The sequence below is a fragment of the Anarrhichthys ocellatus genome, unplaced genomic scaffold (genome assembly GCF_004355925.1).
Source record: "Anarrhichthys ocellatus isolate YVR2014 unplaced genomic scaffold, GSC_Weel_1.0 scaffold3, whole genome shotgun sequence".
Taxonomy (NCBI): Eukaryota; Metazoa; Chordata; class Actinopteri; order Perciformes; family Anarhichadidae; genus Anarrhichthys; species Anarrhichthys ocellatus.
In genome coordinates, this window is record NW_022280033.1 from 12,228,669 (window position 1) to 12,245,799 (window position 17,131).

A 17,131-nucleotide genomic window follows, 5' to 3' on the forward strand; every position below is an offset into this window, starting at 1 on the left:
TGTAAGGAAAGGGTGTTTGCTGCACTGACAGTAACTTGCAGCCACTTTGGCTGACCAGTCATAAGCTCCTCGTAGAGTAAAAGCACTGAAAAATGTTCCACGTGTACCAAAGTGATATATCACTTTGAGGACAGCGAAGCTCTGTCTGGACAGCAAAGAAAATAAACAGTGGCTTTTTGTAACATACACATACTACCAGAACTAACTCCCTCTGGCAGCTACTATCACATACATAAACACGTGCTGTAATTACAGTATGTATGTGATTACTTAAAAGCAGCTGATGTTTATCCTCTCTAAAGCTTTTCGCTACAGTTTGTGTAATATTTAAAAAACAACTTTAGGATATGCATGTCAACATTAAAAATCTTGCAATACTATAATGTGTTATCTTGATGTTTGTGATATACAATTATGCGCTTTGTCAGTGTAAACAAATAAATAATTATTTACAAACTCCAGCAAAAGATGCAAACAAACAAAACAAGCAGAGCATAAATAATTTACAAAAAGGAATTATGATACAGACTTAGTATAAACATCTTTGGCATTTACTAAAATGGCTTATTTAAATTGTTCTCCATAAAAAATACAAACACACACATTCAGGATGAAAATAATGAGGAGAAATAATAATGGACTTGACAGCTAAATGATTATGCTTTTGTTACAGTTTATGTTTGTCAGACACTGTATGATTGGCCACAAATGAGCATCTTAATCCCAAAGCCGAAATGATTAAAGATAGAGAACGACAGGTAGGAAAGCAGACAGCGTGTAAGTGGTTGTACAATTAATCCTTTAAAATGTAGGTACACTTGGTATAATTAGGTAATCTGCTTTTCAAAAAAACAAAAAAACTCTCATAATTTATTTCATTACCATCTCAAGAAATGTATAAGTCAACAGGAAAACTGAAATCGGCCATGGTTTTCTCTCCATTGGATGGATCAAGGCAAAGCGTGGAGAAGTATGGAAATCCTCATTTACTTTGAAATGGATTTAGTGATGACGTGATGTTTACTTTGAGAGACTCTTGTCTTTTGCCGTCTGATGTATTTCTTTCTGTCAGACTCGATTCAGTTATCTGTGGAAAGATTGAGAAAACAGCTTCCATTACCGCCACATTTATAATCAAAACTAGGACACTCAACGAGATTCACACAAAGTGCCAACGTGCAGCAACAACAACTGTGTGCGTCAGAAAAAAAGCGTGTCTTCAGTGTCTGCGGCTGTGATTGTGAAAAGGCTGCAGGCTCATTTTCCACTGTTTAGCACTCAACAGACGATCAGAAGTCCTTGGACCAACACAAGGTCTTTCACAATGCATCTGAGGCATTGTAGATGGGCAAGCTGACAAGCAGAAACATAGCGTGACAATCGTTTTTTGCTTCAAACAACACAGAACACACAACCCTTCTCATTATTACCTTATGAACACAGTTGGAAACTCCATCTTATCTGAGGTTTGAAAAAGATGTTGAAGGTTTAAATACTTTACCCACATTATTCAAAGATGGAGAAGGTTTTCTCCCCTTTTCTGATATTTGTACTATATTCATCGACATATGTGGATCATATACATGCCCACATTAAATACACATACACACATTAAATACACATACATGTCAATCCCCATTCTAAACGTCTATAGGTACAATTGCTTATATTTACGTATAATGCCTAAATTGCTTCATCACAGTCCTAATCTATAATTGACTCATACTCTAAGGAATAAATTGAGTCATGAACAGAGGACAAAGGACGAATGTGTATATTACAGTGTGAATCATTCCATGTTGTTAATTAAGAATCATTTTGATCTGACCGTTGAACCAAAATCATTCAGTGCATTTTTCTCTGATTTGGTTGCAATATCCTACAGTTGCATAACAGCAATCAAACAAATCAAAAATAATTCTACATTGACTTTTACCTATTCTAAACATATATTCCTATTCCTATCATTCTGCGAAGGTTGGGGTCAAAAAAAATCTTTGCTAGAGTGATGAACTATTTTCACGTGAATCTTTTGGTATAAGGTATCCTGTAATGCATTAACGTAGGCGCATGAGGCTGTCCCATGTGGTGGTCAAAGTTTCTGTTAAAATCATACATGCACACATATACGTCATTATTTCTCCAAGGACACAGACACATCTAATGTCAGAACTTAGTAGTAATCAAAGTGTTTCTACTAACCTCTGCATTCATACTTGAGGTCGGAGAAGAACACCAGCTCTTGAGAGAAGACAAACAAGCCTAACCTTCCTCCGGCAAACGTCTTGTCATAAACTGGTCCTGAGTCGGCCATGATTTGTTTACCTTCATAGACCACAACCCTGAAAATGACAGGACAGACATAAACCTCTTAGTGTGTTGAGATTAAGATGCTTACTAATGTACAGTTTCACTATCCGTCACTACACAAACTACAGAAAAGCTGCAGTAGAGAAATATGAGTGATTTTATAAAATGACCAAAATAATGTAGGTCTTTGGAGGACTGCGATCAAAGTTTCCTGTCATTGAGACAGAAAATCAACAGGTGTTCCTGTTCCTTACAAGCTTCATTTATTACCTTATAAAACCAGTCTTCGGTCTGTGCATGAGATGCCACCTGTAAGCTGTGTAATCCTTCCAACCAATGTTTTTGGGGTCATGCCACAGAGTCCGCACCTATGTGAAACAGTTAGCAACACTTAATACTGCTTCAGGCCTTAAAACAGACCAAATAGCATTTAGATTGCAGCCCACCTGTCCAGCAGTGTTGCCCGTGTGCCACAAAGCATTCCTGAGGTTTTCTCCAGTGCCAGTAGTCGAGTTGACGACTTTGAGTGAAACGCCAGAGATGCCGAAGGCCTTGGAGGGCTTGTCCTCCCAGTAAGTCTGTGTGATCTGCTTCCACATCACTACATAAAAGCGCCCACTCGACTGGTAGCCAAACACAAAGCCTGCATAGTCATCGTCTCTGTCCGTGTTCACGTACATCGTTCCACTGAAGTCCACAGCATTGAACTGATCAAAACCTGTGATAGTGTTAAAGAAAGGGGATTCTAAATCTCAGGGCTCTGCGCAATCAAATGGAGTTTCAAATCTTTAAAATTAATTTGAAACAGTTGTTCAAGAGTAAACATTTTTGTGTTACTCACCTACTGCAATGCCTGGGTCAGAATTGGCAGTCTGAACCAGCTCTTTGCCCTGGTGTCGGACCACCCAGTTGGGATCAATTTGAGTGGTTCCTTTAGGATCCAAGTGGACCATCTGGAACTTCCTGAAGTCTGTGATACTGATGGCATTGTTCTCCGGACACACATCAAGAATATCTGGGATATTGTCATTATCAAAGTCATCTTTGCAGGCATCCCCTCTTCCATCGCCTGTGAAAAAAAGATATAAAATACATTGGTTTGACCTAATTTAAATCAGACTTCAATAATTGTAGCTACATTTTTCCTATTTTTCCACAGATGGCAGCTAATATGAGAAATTATAATAAAAATCCCACTGAAGGGAGTACTGAGGAGCTCTTCCAAGATAATATAAAAAATGAATGGGGAAAATAGCAGTTCCTCACAGAAAACTGACTTTAATACATTTGCCAGGTCTACTAAGGCAAAACAGCCATCTTTTCATGCTATGACAACTTCCACTAATTTGTAACCATCTGAAGCCTGACGTCTATTAAAGCCAGACTGCAGGCCAGGAGCTCACAGTGGAAAGGACTAATGATGGCCACTGTGTGGAAGTAGCTAGCTGCTTTATTGTCATCTTTGTTTTTGCACAAGGGGCTAAAACGATCCTATCAAATAAACACTATCTGACGAGCTATGAAAGCGTCGGTGTCCATAGGGCCTACCTGCTTCGCAGTCTGTTTCCATTTACAAACAGCTGTACAAACTCCAGGAAACCCTGCTTAAATATGGTACTGTGGATTAATCACGAGCAAAGCCGAAAGGTAATAAAAACTTCACAGCCTGGAGTGTGACCTCCTGGGCGGCTAACTGAAGTCATGCAGAATGACATCGCTTTTGCCAAGCCGGCCGTTGACTTTTTCCGAAGCCACCTTATTTCACACCTGCAGCAGTGGAGCTAATTGCTGACTGTGAAAACATGTGAGAGACAGTATGCTGAAGCTAAATGTGAACATCACTGAGTAATGAGTACAAAGTCTGAGTGCATGGAGTCCACGGCAGAAAGACAGAATATAATGGCTATGAACTAATGTAACAAAATGAAATACAAGCTATAAATCTGTAAACTCTAGATGAGTAATCCCCAGACTGTTAAATTCAGTTACAGTCTCAATAGGTCTCTCACATGACTTAATGTGAGCCGGCAGGTGTCATAAACTGGTCATGTGAGATGAATTGTGGTACTGAACTAATGGTAATTCAATGGTAACTTATTAATTAATGTTGTACATTTTGTCAACTGCTGTTTCCAAGGTGAAGAATGAACTCTTCATCTCAGATTTTAAGGCAACGCAAACAAGAAGTCCTTTCAGTGCTCAGAAAAATGGACAATCGGAGCGTCTACAATTCCATGACAACTGGGTAACCCAATCTGCTGATGAAGCTCATGATACAGTCGAAAGCTCCAACGGCTACTGAGTGGACCTTGTGGTGAGATTATTTTGTTAAAAGAACTTTCAATCTCAATATGTCATACTCTATCTTGATGTAATAGTTGTTTTTGTGTACTTTATATTTTGACCAAAGGCCAAAAATTACATATTACACATTCATAACATAGTAAAAAATGTTTTGGTTATCCATAAACATTGCATTAGAAATTGACAATAAAAAAGTTATAGCTGCATCAAACAGCATCTAGTTACTTCGCCAGTCTTATGATAGCACACAGCCCAATGATACTAATGCAACTTTGTAACTTTGGTCTGAGAATTTTGATCTACATTTGACTCAGGCAAATACAAACACAAGTAATTTGTAGTTGAGTAGGAACACTTCACGACCCTTTGTACTGCCATTTCTGCATTAAACTAAGTATACCACTGGACAAACACACAAAACATAATCAGCTGGATTTACACACGGATAGAAAGTACAAGGCACGCACCAGACCCTGCAACCTTTTGAGTGTTTTATTCTCACCATCAGCGTCTATCTGGTCTGCATTGGGTGTCAGCCTGCAGTTGTCCTTGTCGTCAGGGACACCATCATCATCATCATCATAGTCACATGCGTCTCCTTTGCCGTCCTTGTCATGGTCAGCCTGGTTGGAGTTGGCCACATAGGGACAGTTGTCCAGGTTGTTCTGATGGCCGTCTTCATCAATGTCGTGGTTATTGTCGCACTGATCTCCAACCAGGTCATTGTCTACGTCGGTCTGTTGGATGAATACAGACAGAGGTTAAACACTTCCTGCACTCCTGTTGCACTGGAATGTGTCATGAAATGCACTGTGGTCACCTGGTCAGGGTTGTGCAACAATGGACAGTTGTCACAATGGTCACCAACTCCATCCATGTCAGTGTCCTTCTGATCAGTGTTGTACACATAGGGGCAGTTGTCGCTCTCATTCATAATGTCTAAGGACAAAGGGCAGTTGATGAGAATTTAATATAACAGCTAGCTGTCCTAGATGGATTGATTACAGTCATTTATCTGTTTAGCTATTTTACCATCTCCGTCAATATCCACTGCGCAGGCGTCCCCTTCTCCGTTGTGGTCGGTGTCTATTTGAGCAGGGTTGTGTTCATAGGGACAGTTGTCGCAGCGGTCGCCAACTTCATCCTTGTCAAAGTCAAACTGGCGAGGATTGTATTGGAGGGGACAGTTGTCCTGTGACAGAAAGTATGTAGTTGTTAGGGAATTATTCGTGTATCATCAATCTGATCATAGAATGAAACGTGTTAAAAACTCTCCTACCCTCTCATCTAGAATTCCATCGTTGTCATCATCCTTGTCACAAGCATCTCCTTGGCCGTCCTTGTCAAAGTCTTCTTGTCCAGAGTTGGGAAGGCTGGGGCAGTTATCCTGAAAAAGTCGTGGGACATTTTTACAGATACAATAGTTATACAATAGTTTATTATCACTGCGGATAGGCTTCATCAAATAGGGTGACAGAGTTTAACAAAATACCTTCTTGCAGTGATATGTGGCATTGGCACCACACACAAGGTTCTGATTGGGCCAACCATCCAGGTCAGAGTCTTCTCCACAAATGAAGCCATCTCCAGCGTAACCGGTCCTGCACTCACACTTGTACATAGGGTCACTGAAGTGGCTGATGTAGATACATTCGGCATATTTGTGGCAATTGTGGGTCTTGTCCTTGCATGGGTTCTCTGGCTCACACACCTAAAGAAAAATAAAGGGCAGGTGGAACTGTATTATGAGATTTTGTCACTGACCACATCCAACATCAAGGGTACTGGATGTGATCTGCCAGAAAAGAAAAGATGGCCCTCCATGCCCTTGTCATCAGTCTTTGTATATGTTTCTTTTGTTGTCAGCTTTTGATGACATGTTAAAGTCAAGAGTAGTTATCTTACCACTAGTCCTTGTAGCTTCCTCTTTAGAAGGCCACCCCAAACTGAGGGCTTCTCCAAAGCCAAAGTGCAGGGCACTTCTGAGCAGAGTTGATTTTATGAAATCCTACCTAATGCATCATACCTCCCACAACAACCCTCTGTTTCCTCTTTTGCAGCGCAAGGTATTCACAGCTGCCACTCATTACCAGAGGATGAACATAACTGCAGTGTGGATGCCACTCCATGAGCTCATAGAGGAGAGAGTGACAGCAAGAACAGGCCTTTGATCAAAACTGTGAAATGGTTCCCCCTTAATGCCAGCGATGAGACAATTCCCTTTTTCCCCCAAATCAATTATGGAAATTGGGGCATCATATCAAAGACAAGCAGCTGCAAAAGGCCAAAGAAAAAAATGGTCCACGAGGGATATTATGCAAGGGCCAGGCAGAGTGGCACGGCAGGTTTTTCAGTTTTCCAGGGAGTCTGTAAATTCAGTGATCTCAAGGGAGCAGAAAAACGTGTACTAATCAAATGACTAATGTGTCATAAATGACATGTCGTATTACCTGTGATACAGCTACAATTGAGCAGTTATGACAGGAGTGGAAATACTGAGCTGTTTTAAAGATCTCGTAGGCAGAGCCAGAGTAAAAAGCTCCACATCTCTTAGCTTGAATAGAAGCACTGATCCGTTCAACATATAAAGTAAAATACAGTTTCAGTCTGCCTCTGATCTTCCAATGAATGTAACAGAGATGTGTAACATATGTTTGTTGTTAAGAGTTGCCCAACTCTCCTCCCTCTACCTCTAGTTGCTAATACTGGGTCAAGGTGAGGCACATTCATATATGGTGGCCTCCCCTCCAACGCTGTGAAAACACTCTGACAGCATGAGTAAGGCTTATATATCCCCCAAGCTGCTGCTTCCATCATTCATAAATGTGGATCAATCCACACCACTGCTTTTGAAAACCTAGCAGGGAGCTAAATTCCCACATTGTATCCTTTTCTTTACTGCATTTTGTTCTCACTTAAAAGCTACCTCTGTTTGAATGGCATCCAAACAATGGTCTGTTATTGGCAATGAGAGTAACTTTAACGCACCTGTTTGTTCTTTTTGGCAGACTCCACACCCATACCGAAAGGCTGGTTGCCCTTGTAGCGCTTCGGACAGGGCAGGCAGTGGAAACCTGGATCGGTGTTGACGCAGCGCTGCATTCCACTCACTTTGTAGCAAACGTCAGACACCATGTCACACTGGAGGAGGGAATGAAAAGTATCAGTATCATTTGCAGACAAATGACACGTGTGAGGACTTAAACACACGTCTGGTTCATGCACATGAGAAAAACAGGAACTTTCACCTCATTGATGTCTTCACAGTGGCTACCGTTTCCACGGAAACCAGCAGGGCATGGGCCACACTCCCAGGATCCATCTGGAGAGCTGTTGCAATCCACTCCCCCAAAGCATGGGTTAGACAGACAGCCATCTGCAAGGGATTTAGATGACAAGTACAGGGAAACAAGGAAAGTTGATTGAAACATTGCTGGAGATATCTGTATGGTGTGCCTCCAAATGATTCCACTTGAGATAAATACCAATTCATATTTGTATTTATCTCAACTTGATGCTTAAAGATAAAATATGTATTCTTTCTTTAGCATATTAAGATTTGCTCTTAGCACAAAGAACCGCTGACGATCATTACTTTTGGTCAAAGCTTTTGAGGAAAACCACAAATGCCACTAGAGGAAAAGTCACCAAGGTTCACTAAAGTCAGTAGGATTCACCCTCTTGGGAGCATGAATGTTTGTTTTTTAGATATTCTATTCCGGGCTAAACTTGTTGACCGACCAACTAACCAACCGACCGACCGACATTCCTAGAGCTTGTTGCTTGCATGGTTAAAAACATGATGTAGAGTGACTTGTGCTCACCTATAGGACAGTCTTTTGTGTTACAGCTGTCACTGTCGTTGGCCTCTCCGATACAATTTTTGCCGCCGTACTGAGGTTGAGGGCTGTTGCATACCCTCGCTCGACTTTTGCCTCCCCCTCCGCATGTTGCTGAACAGGTTGCCCATGGAGACCAAGGACCCCAACCGCCATCAACTAAAAAGACACAGAGATAGATCTTCAGTACTTCATTTTTGACAAAAAGCATTTCATTCCACAAGTATTTCAACTCTTTGTTTCTAACATTTAAAGTCTAAAATCTGAAAAGAAGCCAGAGAGTCAGAAGCCTGGAACTTAATACTACAAGTGAAAACATACTGAGCTGATTTGAGTCAACATTTCCTGAAAGACAGACAGGAGGCCAGTCTCGAACATATGGGGAATGTTGCCTCAGGGAAGCCATGAGGCACAAGAAAGTCTGGTTATTCCACATGGATGCTGCTGTAATGGAGATGCTGCTTTTGAGTGTTCCCCTAACAGGCTGGAATACTCACTGGGACAGGGTTTGGCAGTGCAGCGCTGAGTTTCTCTCCCACTTCCCTCGCAGTCTTTACCCCCCAGTTGTGGCATGGGAGCATTGCAGTGTCGTATCCTGGTGATCTGTCCTTCTCCACAGGTCACCGAGCAGGACGACCACGGCGACCACAAACTCCAACCTCCGTCCTGGCGAACTGGGAATCCAACATCAAAACATATCAGGCAGAGATCACAAAAACACATGTCACGTATTATTCTCTAGATTTCCACCCAATCAAATAGTTACAGACATGTACAATTTGCAAAAGCAAAGAAAAATGGCTACCACATTTTCTACAAGTAAACATTATGTGATGCTGGCGACGATGGCTCACTTTCAAAGATGTTCTGAGACGCCTGCGTCAGTATTTATGTCATTGTGGGTAAACTATCCTCCAGTGGTTAGACTGATTCAGTCACTCACACAGATGCAGTGTAACGTGAGCTGCAAGCAATAGCACATGCCAATCCCACAATTGATCAAACAAACAATACTTCAGTTTTGGCATCAACCTCATATAAAGTATATCTAATGATCAAACTCATTAATATTTTATATTTTTGCATGGCAGGCGGTGGTGAGTCATTGTACTGTGGAACACCCTCTCAACCAGTGATTTATTTGGAAAAAAATGTGACTGGGCACACCCTGCAACCAGACCATGCAATACTGCTTTTCACTGGGATTCAGCCTCACTCAGATGGATCCATTTTCAACAGATTCATAGAGGCATGAACTCCACAGCTGCATCATGTACCTCCCTGCCATATGTCATACTTCTATTTGTTTTAGATTATTGTGTAGTTGATTCAATGACAGATGCATAGTTGATCAAGATCACTGCACTATCATCACTGCACTAAGGGGGTTACTACTGGAATAAATATCCTCACCACGGCTGTCGCATTTGCCCAGGCTGCACTTGCGGGTCTGGATGGAAGGTCCGGTGCAGGGGTTGCTCGTTGCATCACATGACCGACCCCTCTGCTGAGTTCCAGTCCCGCAGGTGACAGTACACTCTGTCCACTCTGACCAGGGGGACCAGCCGTCCTCACTGTGTGTAGCTGAAAGAAGTAAAAGCACAAAGTCAACATTTTATTCCTTATTTCTCCTCATGTTAAAACAGAATAATAAAAGTACTAACAAAGGATCACTGCACTGTTCCAACTACTTACGCATACACACGGGGCAGCACTCGCCGTCGATAAATGACGGGATGGCACAGGCCACTGGAGGGCATGTAATTTGGTGACAAACAATCTTGGACTCCTACCATCAATGAATATTAGACATGTATCAGGGTAATTCACATCCACAGTAAAGATGTCCATATCTCCATTTGATTTGGCACTACCTGGCAGGTACATTTGGTGCAGCTGTCTACAACCCAGTCTTCCTTATCGTCAAACAGGCGGCCATCCTGCCAGCACATGTTTTTCTCTTTAGTGTTCTTCATTCTCCCAAGGGCCTCCTTCATGACTGTGTTCTCCTCTGTCTTAACATACAACAACAGACAGATTTGAGTCAGAAAGGAGATCAGTCAGAAATGATTAGGTCACACTCATGATAAAGGTAGACTGCATTCCAGGAAGCATGTGAAGCTATTCACCTGCTGACAAGCTGATTCTAGTAAGAGAGCACATGTGAGATTATTTTCACCAGCTGGAAAGAAGAATAGTACACGCTGCTCCAGTAGAAGAACTGTTTCTCACTTTTAAAGAAGTAAGACTACTTATGTGGATCACAAAAATCACTCTCTGAGAAACACAACCACAAAATACTTTATTATAATAATGAAGGGCCAAATATAGCCTCCTGGCATTCTTTCCATGAACCTATCTGTCCCTCTCCAGTTCAGTACAGCTCTGAGGTGGAAACTTTCATATCATTATGAGACATCTTTCTTTCAGATCGCCTCATGAAAGAAAAGAGTCTCAGACAAAATTTAAATGGACCAGGAGGAAGAATGATTGATTTTTAAATTAACTCAAAAAAGTACATCGACACAAAAAAGCTTTTAACGGTACAATGTTAATTTCACAATGTGATTCTCATTACTTCAAATGGCTAACTGCATCTCTGTATATGTATAATGCTTCTAGGAAAATAGCCCATTGAAAAATAATGCTTAGTTATGCACATTGTAAACTCCAACCCAATTGGAGACCAGGGGACCTCTGGCTGGATTCCTGAACACTTGGGAGCTCTCAGACTACTGCCAAAGGTTCGTGTGTAAGAGTGTGTGGAAATCCTCCCGTTGAAAAAGGGAGGCAGCCGTGTGCAGCACTAGAATCTAAGACACCACTCGGTCTGGAAGAGCCTCAGGGACCCTTCTCATCCCAGACGGTCTTTTTTTTTGTTCCCAAGGTTCATGCCCAGACTATTATTGCTGGGAGGCTCCCAGAGGAAACACATGAGCTTTTTAAACACAGCCAGACATTAGACTGGACCCCATCGCTGCCAGGGGAACACTTCCTATATCCCCGTGTAACATGTCATAAAATCTGTCTGACTCACGCTGCCACAGATAGCAGGAGTCAAACGGGTTAAGCCATCACTGGCGACGCCATAAACAGTCCTGAAGCTACTTGCTATTTGATTTCAAAGCAATGTAGGAAACCTAGTAACATAATTCAAACCTCTAACATTCCGGCTGCCACACCCGGGATTGAATTTGAACAGCTGATTTTGACAATTTCACATTCACCACTGAAAATTTGCCTGTAGAGCACAGCAAAACAGTAGCATGTCTGAAACAAACACAATGATTTACACCAGGTCACTTCTACTACTTACCACTTTTTGCAAGCCATCAATAAGGTTGCTAACGACAACACGCAGGCCGTTGAGCTCCTGGAACATGGTGCTGAGGTCCTCGCAGGAGCGCTCACACATATCTGCGCTCGCATCGTGTGTCTGCTGACCGATAATGTTTGTAGTGATCGAGGGACTCACGTCCACAATTTCTGTGCTCTCGCTCACAATATTGGCATCATCTGGAGGGGCAAAAGAAGATACATCAGGGTGAATGAGCAAGCGAGCAAAAGCGAACAAGCGACACTGGTGATGGAAAACACATTTGAGAAATATGATGATTCAGGATACTCTGTTCAGGATACAGAGTGATTTCCTGTTTTCCTGTTGCAGGCAAAACGATCACATAAATGCAGTGATTACAATGTTTATTGTGTACCAAAAACAGATGTTCAGTCATTGTGTTTGTTTGATTTGAGAAATCTATGTTTGAAATGGTGACGGTAAATCTTTCCACCAGAGATGACAGCCGGTTTGGCTGTGGAAGAATGGGAAGGGAAGGTATGGCAGAAAACAGGGTGTTCCTGGAGCGATGAGAAACCACACCGTTGTCATTCATTTCCACAACCTTTTAGATAAGTGGACACTTCCATATGAACTTAACAGACCAGAGTGACCACACAGATGGATTTACAAGCAGCCGGTGGAGCTCATGGTCTTGTGCTTCCATCGGATCTGTAGCACAGGCACTAAAGATACCCTCGTCTAGATGTCAGCACACTAGAGTCCAAAGTGCGGGAAAATCCCTTGAGTCACAGCATTTCTTAGTCATTACTAACGCTAGAAAGTCTTCTCCTTCGGTGCAGTATGAAAGGGAATGCTATTGTCAACCCCAGAGTTGTCTGAAGGGCTAAATGTTGAGTCTTCTTTGTACAATCTGAAAATCTGAAGCAGGAAGTCCTGCGTGCGCCAAGAGTAACGTGTCTGCCAGGTGCGATCTTTGTACAAAATACACAGGCAAAAATATATTCACAGAGCAGAAAAGAGCATCTTTCTACATCTTATACAGTATGAAATCCTGAGCACTCCCTCAGTTTATTTCCCCAGTTTGTATCTAAACTCACTAACCTTCTGTGATATGATGATGAGCTTATGGATGTGTGATGCCGAAAAACAAAACACACAAGATACTTATCAAAGCTTCATGGAATGCCTGTCACTCAGCCAAAGCATAGCACATATCTGCAACAGGTTTGGATCTTGCTATGTAAATTGGTGAAGATTAATAGCAGACTGAGGGACTCTAAATCAAGTTGTCCAAATGATGTCCCACTGTAGCCAGTGTTATGTTTTCTTTCCCTTTCAGTCTGCTGGATTCATTCAAATCTCAGGAGGGCTTCATGCTGTGTGTGGATGCGCGCAAGCTCGTCTGTAAAAGCATTTACACATTCTTCTCTCCCTGATAGACATTCTCTTATTTTCTCAAAGCAGATAGAAGACAATTAAAAAAGAGCAAAAATCTTGGGTAGTTTTAATACTGCTCATTAATGTCCAACATGAGAGTTTTTTTGAGCGTGGGTTGTGTGGGTATATGAGTGACTTTTGTGGCATTAGAATTGCTACCAGGGCAGAACCTTGACGAGTACCATCCAGCATGCAGAAAACGTCCAGGTCTTAGTTACATCTGTTAAACAAATAAACTCATTCAAATTCATCTGGACTTTAACACTGCTTGAGGCAATGGAAATGCTCAGAAACCCCTCTGTCACACACAAACATGCACACCGCAAATATATTTGCTTTGTCACAGTAAACGAAAGACACTGTTTCCAGATCTGGTGACCCTTTATCTTTGATGTACAGCTTCAGCTTCAGCTGAGAAAAGCAACCTAATCAGCCAATTCATGACTTCATTTTGTGTGTGTTTGTGTGTGTGTATGTGTGTGTGTGTGTCTGTGTGTGTGTGTGTGTGTGTGTGTTGTGTGTTTGTGTGTGCAGCTGGATGTGGATGCTTCCAGCTCTGCAGTATAGCATTCACTTTCTCTTTTCTTTCCCAGGGCATTATCCCGAGCCTACTGCCAATGGAAATAAATGTAAGCATGTGTATCTCCTTTTGTTCACCACGCAGACACACTGCTCGACCTTAAGCCACTGCATCGACACTGCTATTTCCGTAAATGTGAAGTTATGGGGGGACATCCTGCCACATACCAATTCAGCAAGTTTCTTTACCCACTCAAAAAAGCTCAACTGAGAATGGTTTGGAAAGTTGCTGTGGTTGATACTTAACAAAACACAGATACCAGGCTTTGGAGGATCGCATGTGAAAGAGTTTCCAAATCACATCTGTAAGGTATCGGGGCTTGAACAGTTAGCAAATATAATTACTTTGACTCATTGTTTGGCTCATGAAAATCACACAAATAGAAATGGTTCCTATTGCTCGAGTATGGTGGGAAACTTTGGGAGAATGCTGGTTTAAACACCTTAGAGACAGCCACAAAAAACTCTGCTCCCTACCTTGTTTAGGGACATCACAGTCTCTGCTCAGCAGGACGTCTTCCACTGTGGTGTCGAAGATAAAACGCACGTTCTGCAGAAGGCCCTGATTGGTAAGAAAATATGTGTCTATTACATACTTTGGCTACTTTGGTATATTTTAGAACAGACATATATCCTTTGTCTATACCCACTTACTCCTATTCAAGCATGCATTGGGACACAGACAGATACTTCACTCTTGATCTTGTCACACTCAATTTTACACACAAGGGGCAATTTAGAGTCTAAATTTGTCCTCTCCACACAGGAAGACCAGGGAAACACTGAGCCACTCTGCCTCACTTTGAAGAGGAAGTATGCTCGTCTCTGATTCTGGAAACTGTTGTTTAAAATGAGCTTTTATTGTAAGCTTAGTTAAGACCACAGTTTCTTGTAAAATATCAGAGGTGAATAAATATTGTAGGGCCTTTAAACTCACAAAAGTCACAAAAGGACTGAAGGTGAAAGACTGCCAGATCCTGGTAAATCCTTGTCCTACCCATAATCCATAGTCTCTGTCTTACCCTGAAGTGGTTCTCCCGAATGGATCCCTTTGCAACATACATGCGGCTCCCCTCAGCCTTCAGGTGCTCGTAGAAAGGCTCATCCAGGATGAAGCTGTCTATCAGGCTGCAGCCCACAAACAGGTTTGCATTTTCCCCATGAACATGAAGTGTGATATTCTTCCACTGGGAGTCTGACAGGTCCACATCCTCAAAGGAAACCACATTTTGGGTGCCGTCCACCCAGTATACCAGGTCCAGAGTATTGGCCCGCCCATTGGACACAATCTCAAACTGCCGCCGGCCATCGGGACCCTCCAAACCAATCAGGGTGCCCCGTGAGGTGCGGTCCTGGCGCATGCTGGCCACAAACACAAAGCCCTCATTGTTTTGGATCTGACGTAGTATTTGTTTTAATATGGGGGAGCTCACTGGGGGCAGGTGGTCAAAGCGGATGAAGCGGTAAGCAGGGGCATCTGAGTTTTGGCCCCGAAACAGTTTGGCCCCCAGAGTCTTGCGAGTGATGTGGGTGATTTCAAACAAGTCGAATGACGTCTCATCCTCTTGCTCACCATCTAAAAATCAAACCAGAGGAAATGCAAATAGCAGTTACTTCAGGGCGAAAGAATAAGAGTCCATGAGCTCTATTTTTCTTTAAATAAAATAGGTATTTAAAAAAAAAGAACAATGGCAAACAGCAAACAATTAGCAAAATGTTTAGAGGATTTAAAAAACTTCACTGATTGCACTTGAAGTTAGTGGGGCTTCTAGCATTTAGTTTCAGTATCAACAATACAAATCTAGTCAATAACCTTTATTATTCATTTATTTTAATATTAGTCAGCATTAGAATCATTTACAAGTGTTCCACTTACCTTGAGGTAATGCGTGGAGAAAATGACAAGATAAGAGCAGCAAGAAGAGACTTCTCCTGAGTATCATATCTCCTTAAAAAAACAACAGGAATGTTTTTTTTAAATTAGTATTTATGTCCCTCTAGTCTTTTTTCGACATCATCAATGCATCTCAAATTGATTTGATTTTTTTCACGTGATCCTCACAATGAATAATTCAAATAATGACACAACAGACGAACCAAAAAAATCCAGCTTTTCAGCTACAATACGCTGTTTACAGCATCACATGCAGATTCTGTTTTAATGCGTGTTAATCGCTTAAATGCTTTGAAAAGTGTTTTCAGTCATCAGATAATGAATTACTTAAAGTGCTGAGCTACATTTCTCTCGTACCTTATACCTGCTGGCCTATCTCCACACAGAAAAGTTCAGCGATAAATAGGCTATGGTGCCGTGTAACTTACCTGACGAATGCAGTGTATATTTTTTCAAAACAATCAGATATCCGACAACAATAAAATAAAAACAATGAAATCAGAATAAAAAGCCGATGATTAAATGAAAGAGAAGTGGTATCTCCTGTACACCTCGTGCGTAAAAAGCGTAAAGTCCACTTTGGTTCACTGCATCCACAGTCCGCAGGACTTTAGGCACAACAGTGACTGAGGCATCCAGCTCCCTCCTCTTATATAGAGAGCCTGTCAATCAAACTCTTTTGGTTATGAACCGTTTGCAGCCAGTTTGTTTAGAGACAGAGTTATATAATTATCTTCCGATGGCGTAATTGTCTTATCCGCGCTCGCACACAGAGGCTGGTATGGGGGCGGGCGGGGGGCGGAGGGGGGGCTTATTCACCTTTGGGAAGAGAGAAGTGGGTTGTTTTACACCGGAGGGACAAAGTTATGATAATAAAGAAACCAAAAATGTTTTCAATAGCTTTTATAGCTTTACCCACCCCCCCTTCCCTTGAATGTTATTGTTTTTCTAAAAAAAATTATTTTACACACGCATACATATTTTTTATATTTGGATAACAGTATTTTGACTAAAACTGTTATAATTCAAAACTTGCAAAACCGATAAATCAAAGTGAGCCTCCCAGTTATGTCTGCAATATGACACAAAAAAAGAACATGAAAATGACTTCTGCAATAGATACTTTGGATGCTTTCACTTTGCTGGCAAGCAGTGTCTTATGCCTGAAGATAGTCAGGATTTTGCCAAGGCTTCCCTCTGCGGTGTCAGGGAAAGAAAAGCTGACACAAACTCTCATTCTTGGAGCCCTGTAGAGGGATCACAGCTTTGGCAGTGGGTAGGCTTTTGTGTACCAATAGGATCGTCACAGGGATGGTTTGCGTCAATTGAATAAATTCCATTTTGAGGTAAAAAGGGGGTGAAGAACAGACTTACCAAATGGGAAGAACGTCTATCAACAACATGGATCATTAACCTGACAGAAATTAGAAATGCTCGCTGATGATAAAAGCATTCTGCACTGACCCG

At 41.8% G+C, this 17,131-nt stretch overlaps 1 protein-coding gene across 3 annotated transcripts; it reads right to left on the reverse strand.

The window, feature by feature from the left end:
- Positions 1-93: 93 nt before the first annotated feature.
- Positions 94-16,409, reverse strand: thbs2a (thrombospondin 2a). 3 transcript variants are annotated; one of them, XM_031839707.1, is made up of 23 exons: positions 16,093-16,409; positions 15,647-15,718; positions 14,793-15,346; positions 14,248-14,332; positions 11,770-11,969; positions 10,328-10,468; positions 10,149-10,242; positions 9,867-10,037; positions 8,951-9,127; positions 8,439-8,612; positions 7,863-7,990; positions 7,603-7,755; positions 6,107-6,325; positions 5,894-6,001; positions 5,647-5,806; positions 5,435-5,553; positions 5,117-5,351; positions 3,152-3,379; positions 2,757-3,028; positions 2,581-2,678; positions 2,203-2,342; positions 1,431-1,461; positions 94-1,087 (listed from the first exon to the last, which is right to left on the reverse strand). In XM_031839707.1, the coding sequence occupies exons 2-23, from the start codon at positions 15,711-15,713 to the stop codon at positions 1,084-1,086; spliced, it is 3,558 nt and encodes a 1,185-aa protein (XP_031695567.1). In that variant the 5' UTR covers positions 15,714-15,718; positions 16,093-16,409; the 3' UTR covers positions 94-1,083. The 3 variants fall into 3 exon arrangements, with proteins under 3 accessions (XP_031695567.1, XP_031695560.1, XP_031695574.1); XM_031839700.1 differs by having other exon boundaries at positions 15,647-16,409; XM_031839714.1 differs by lacking the exon at positions 1,431-1,461 and having other exon boundaries at positions 15,647-16,409.
- Between the last annotated feature and the right edge of the window lie 722 nt (positions 16,410-17,131).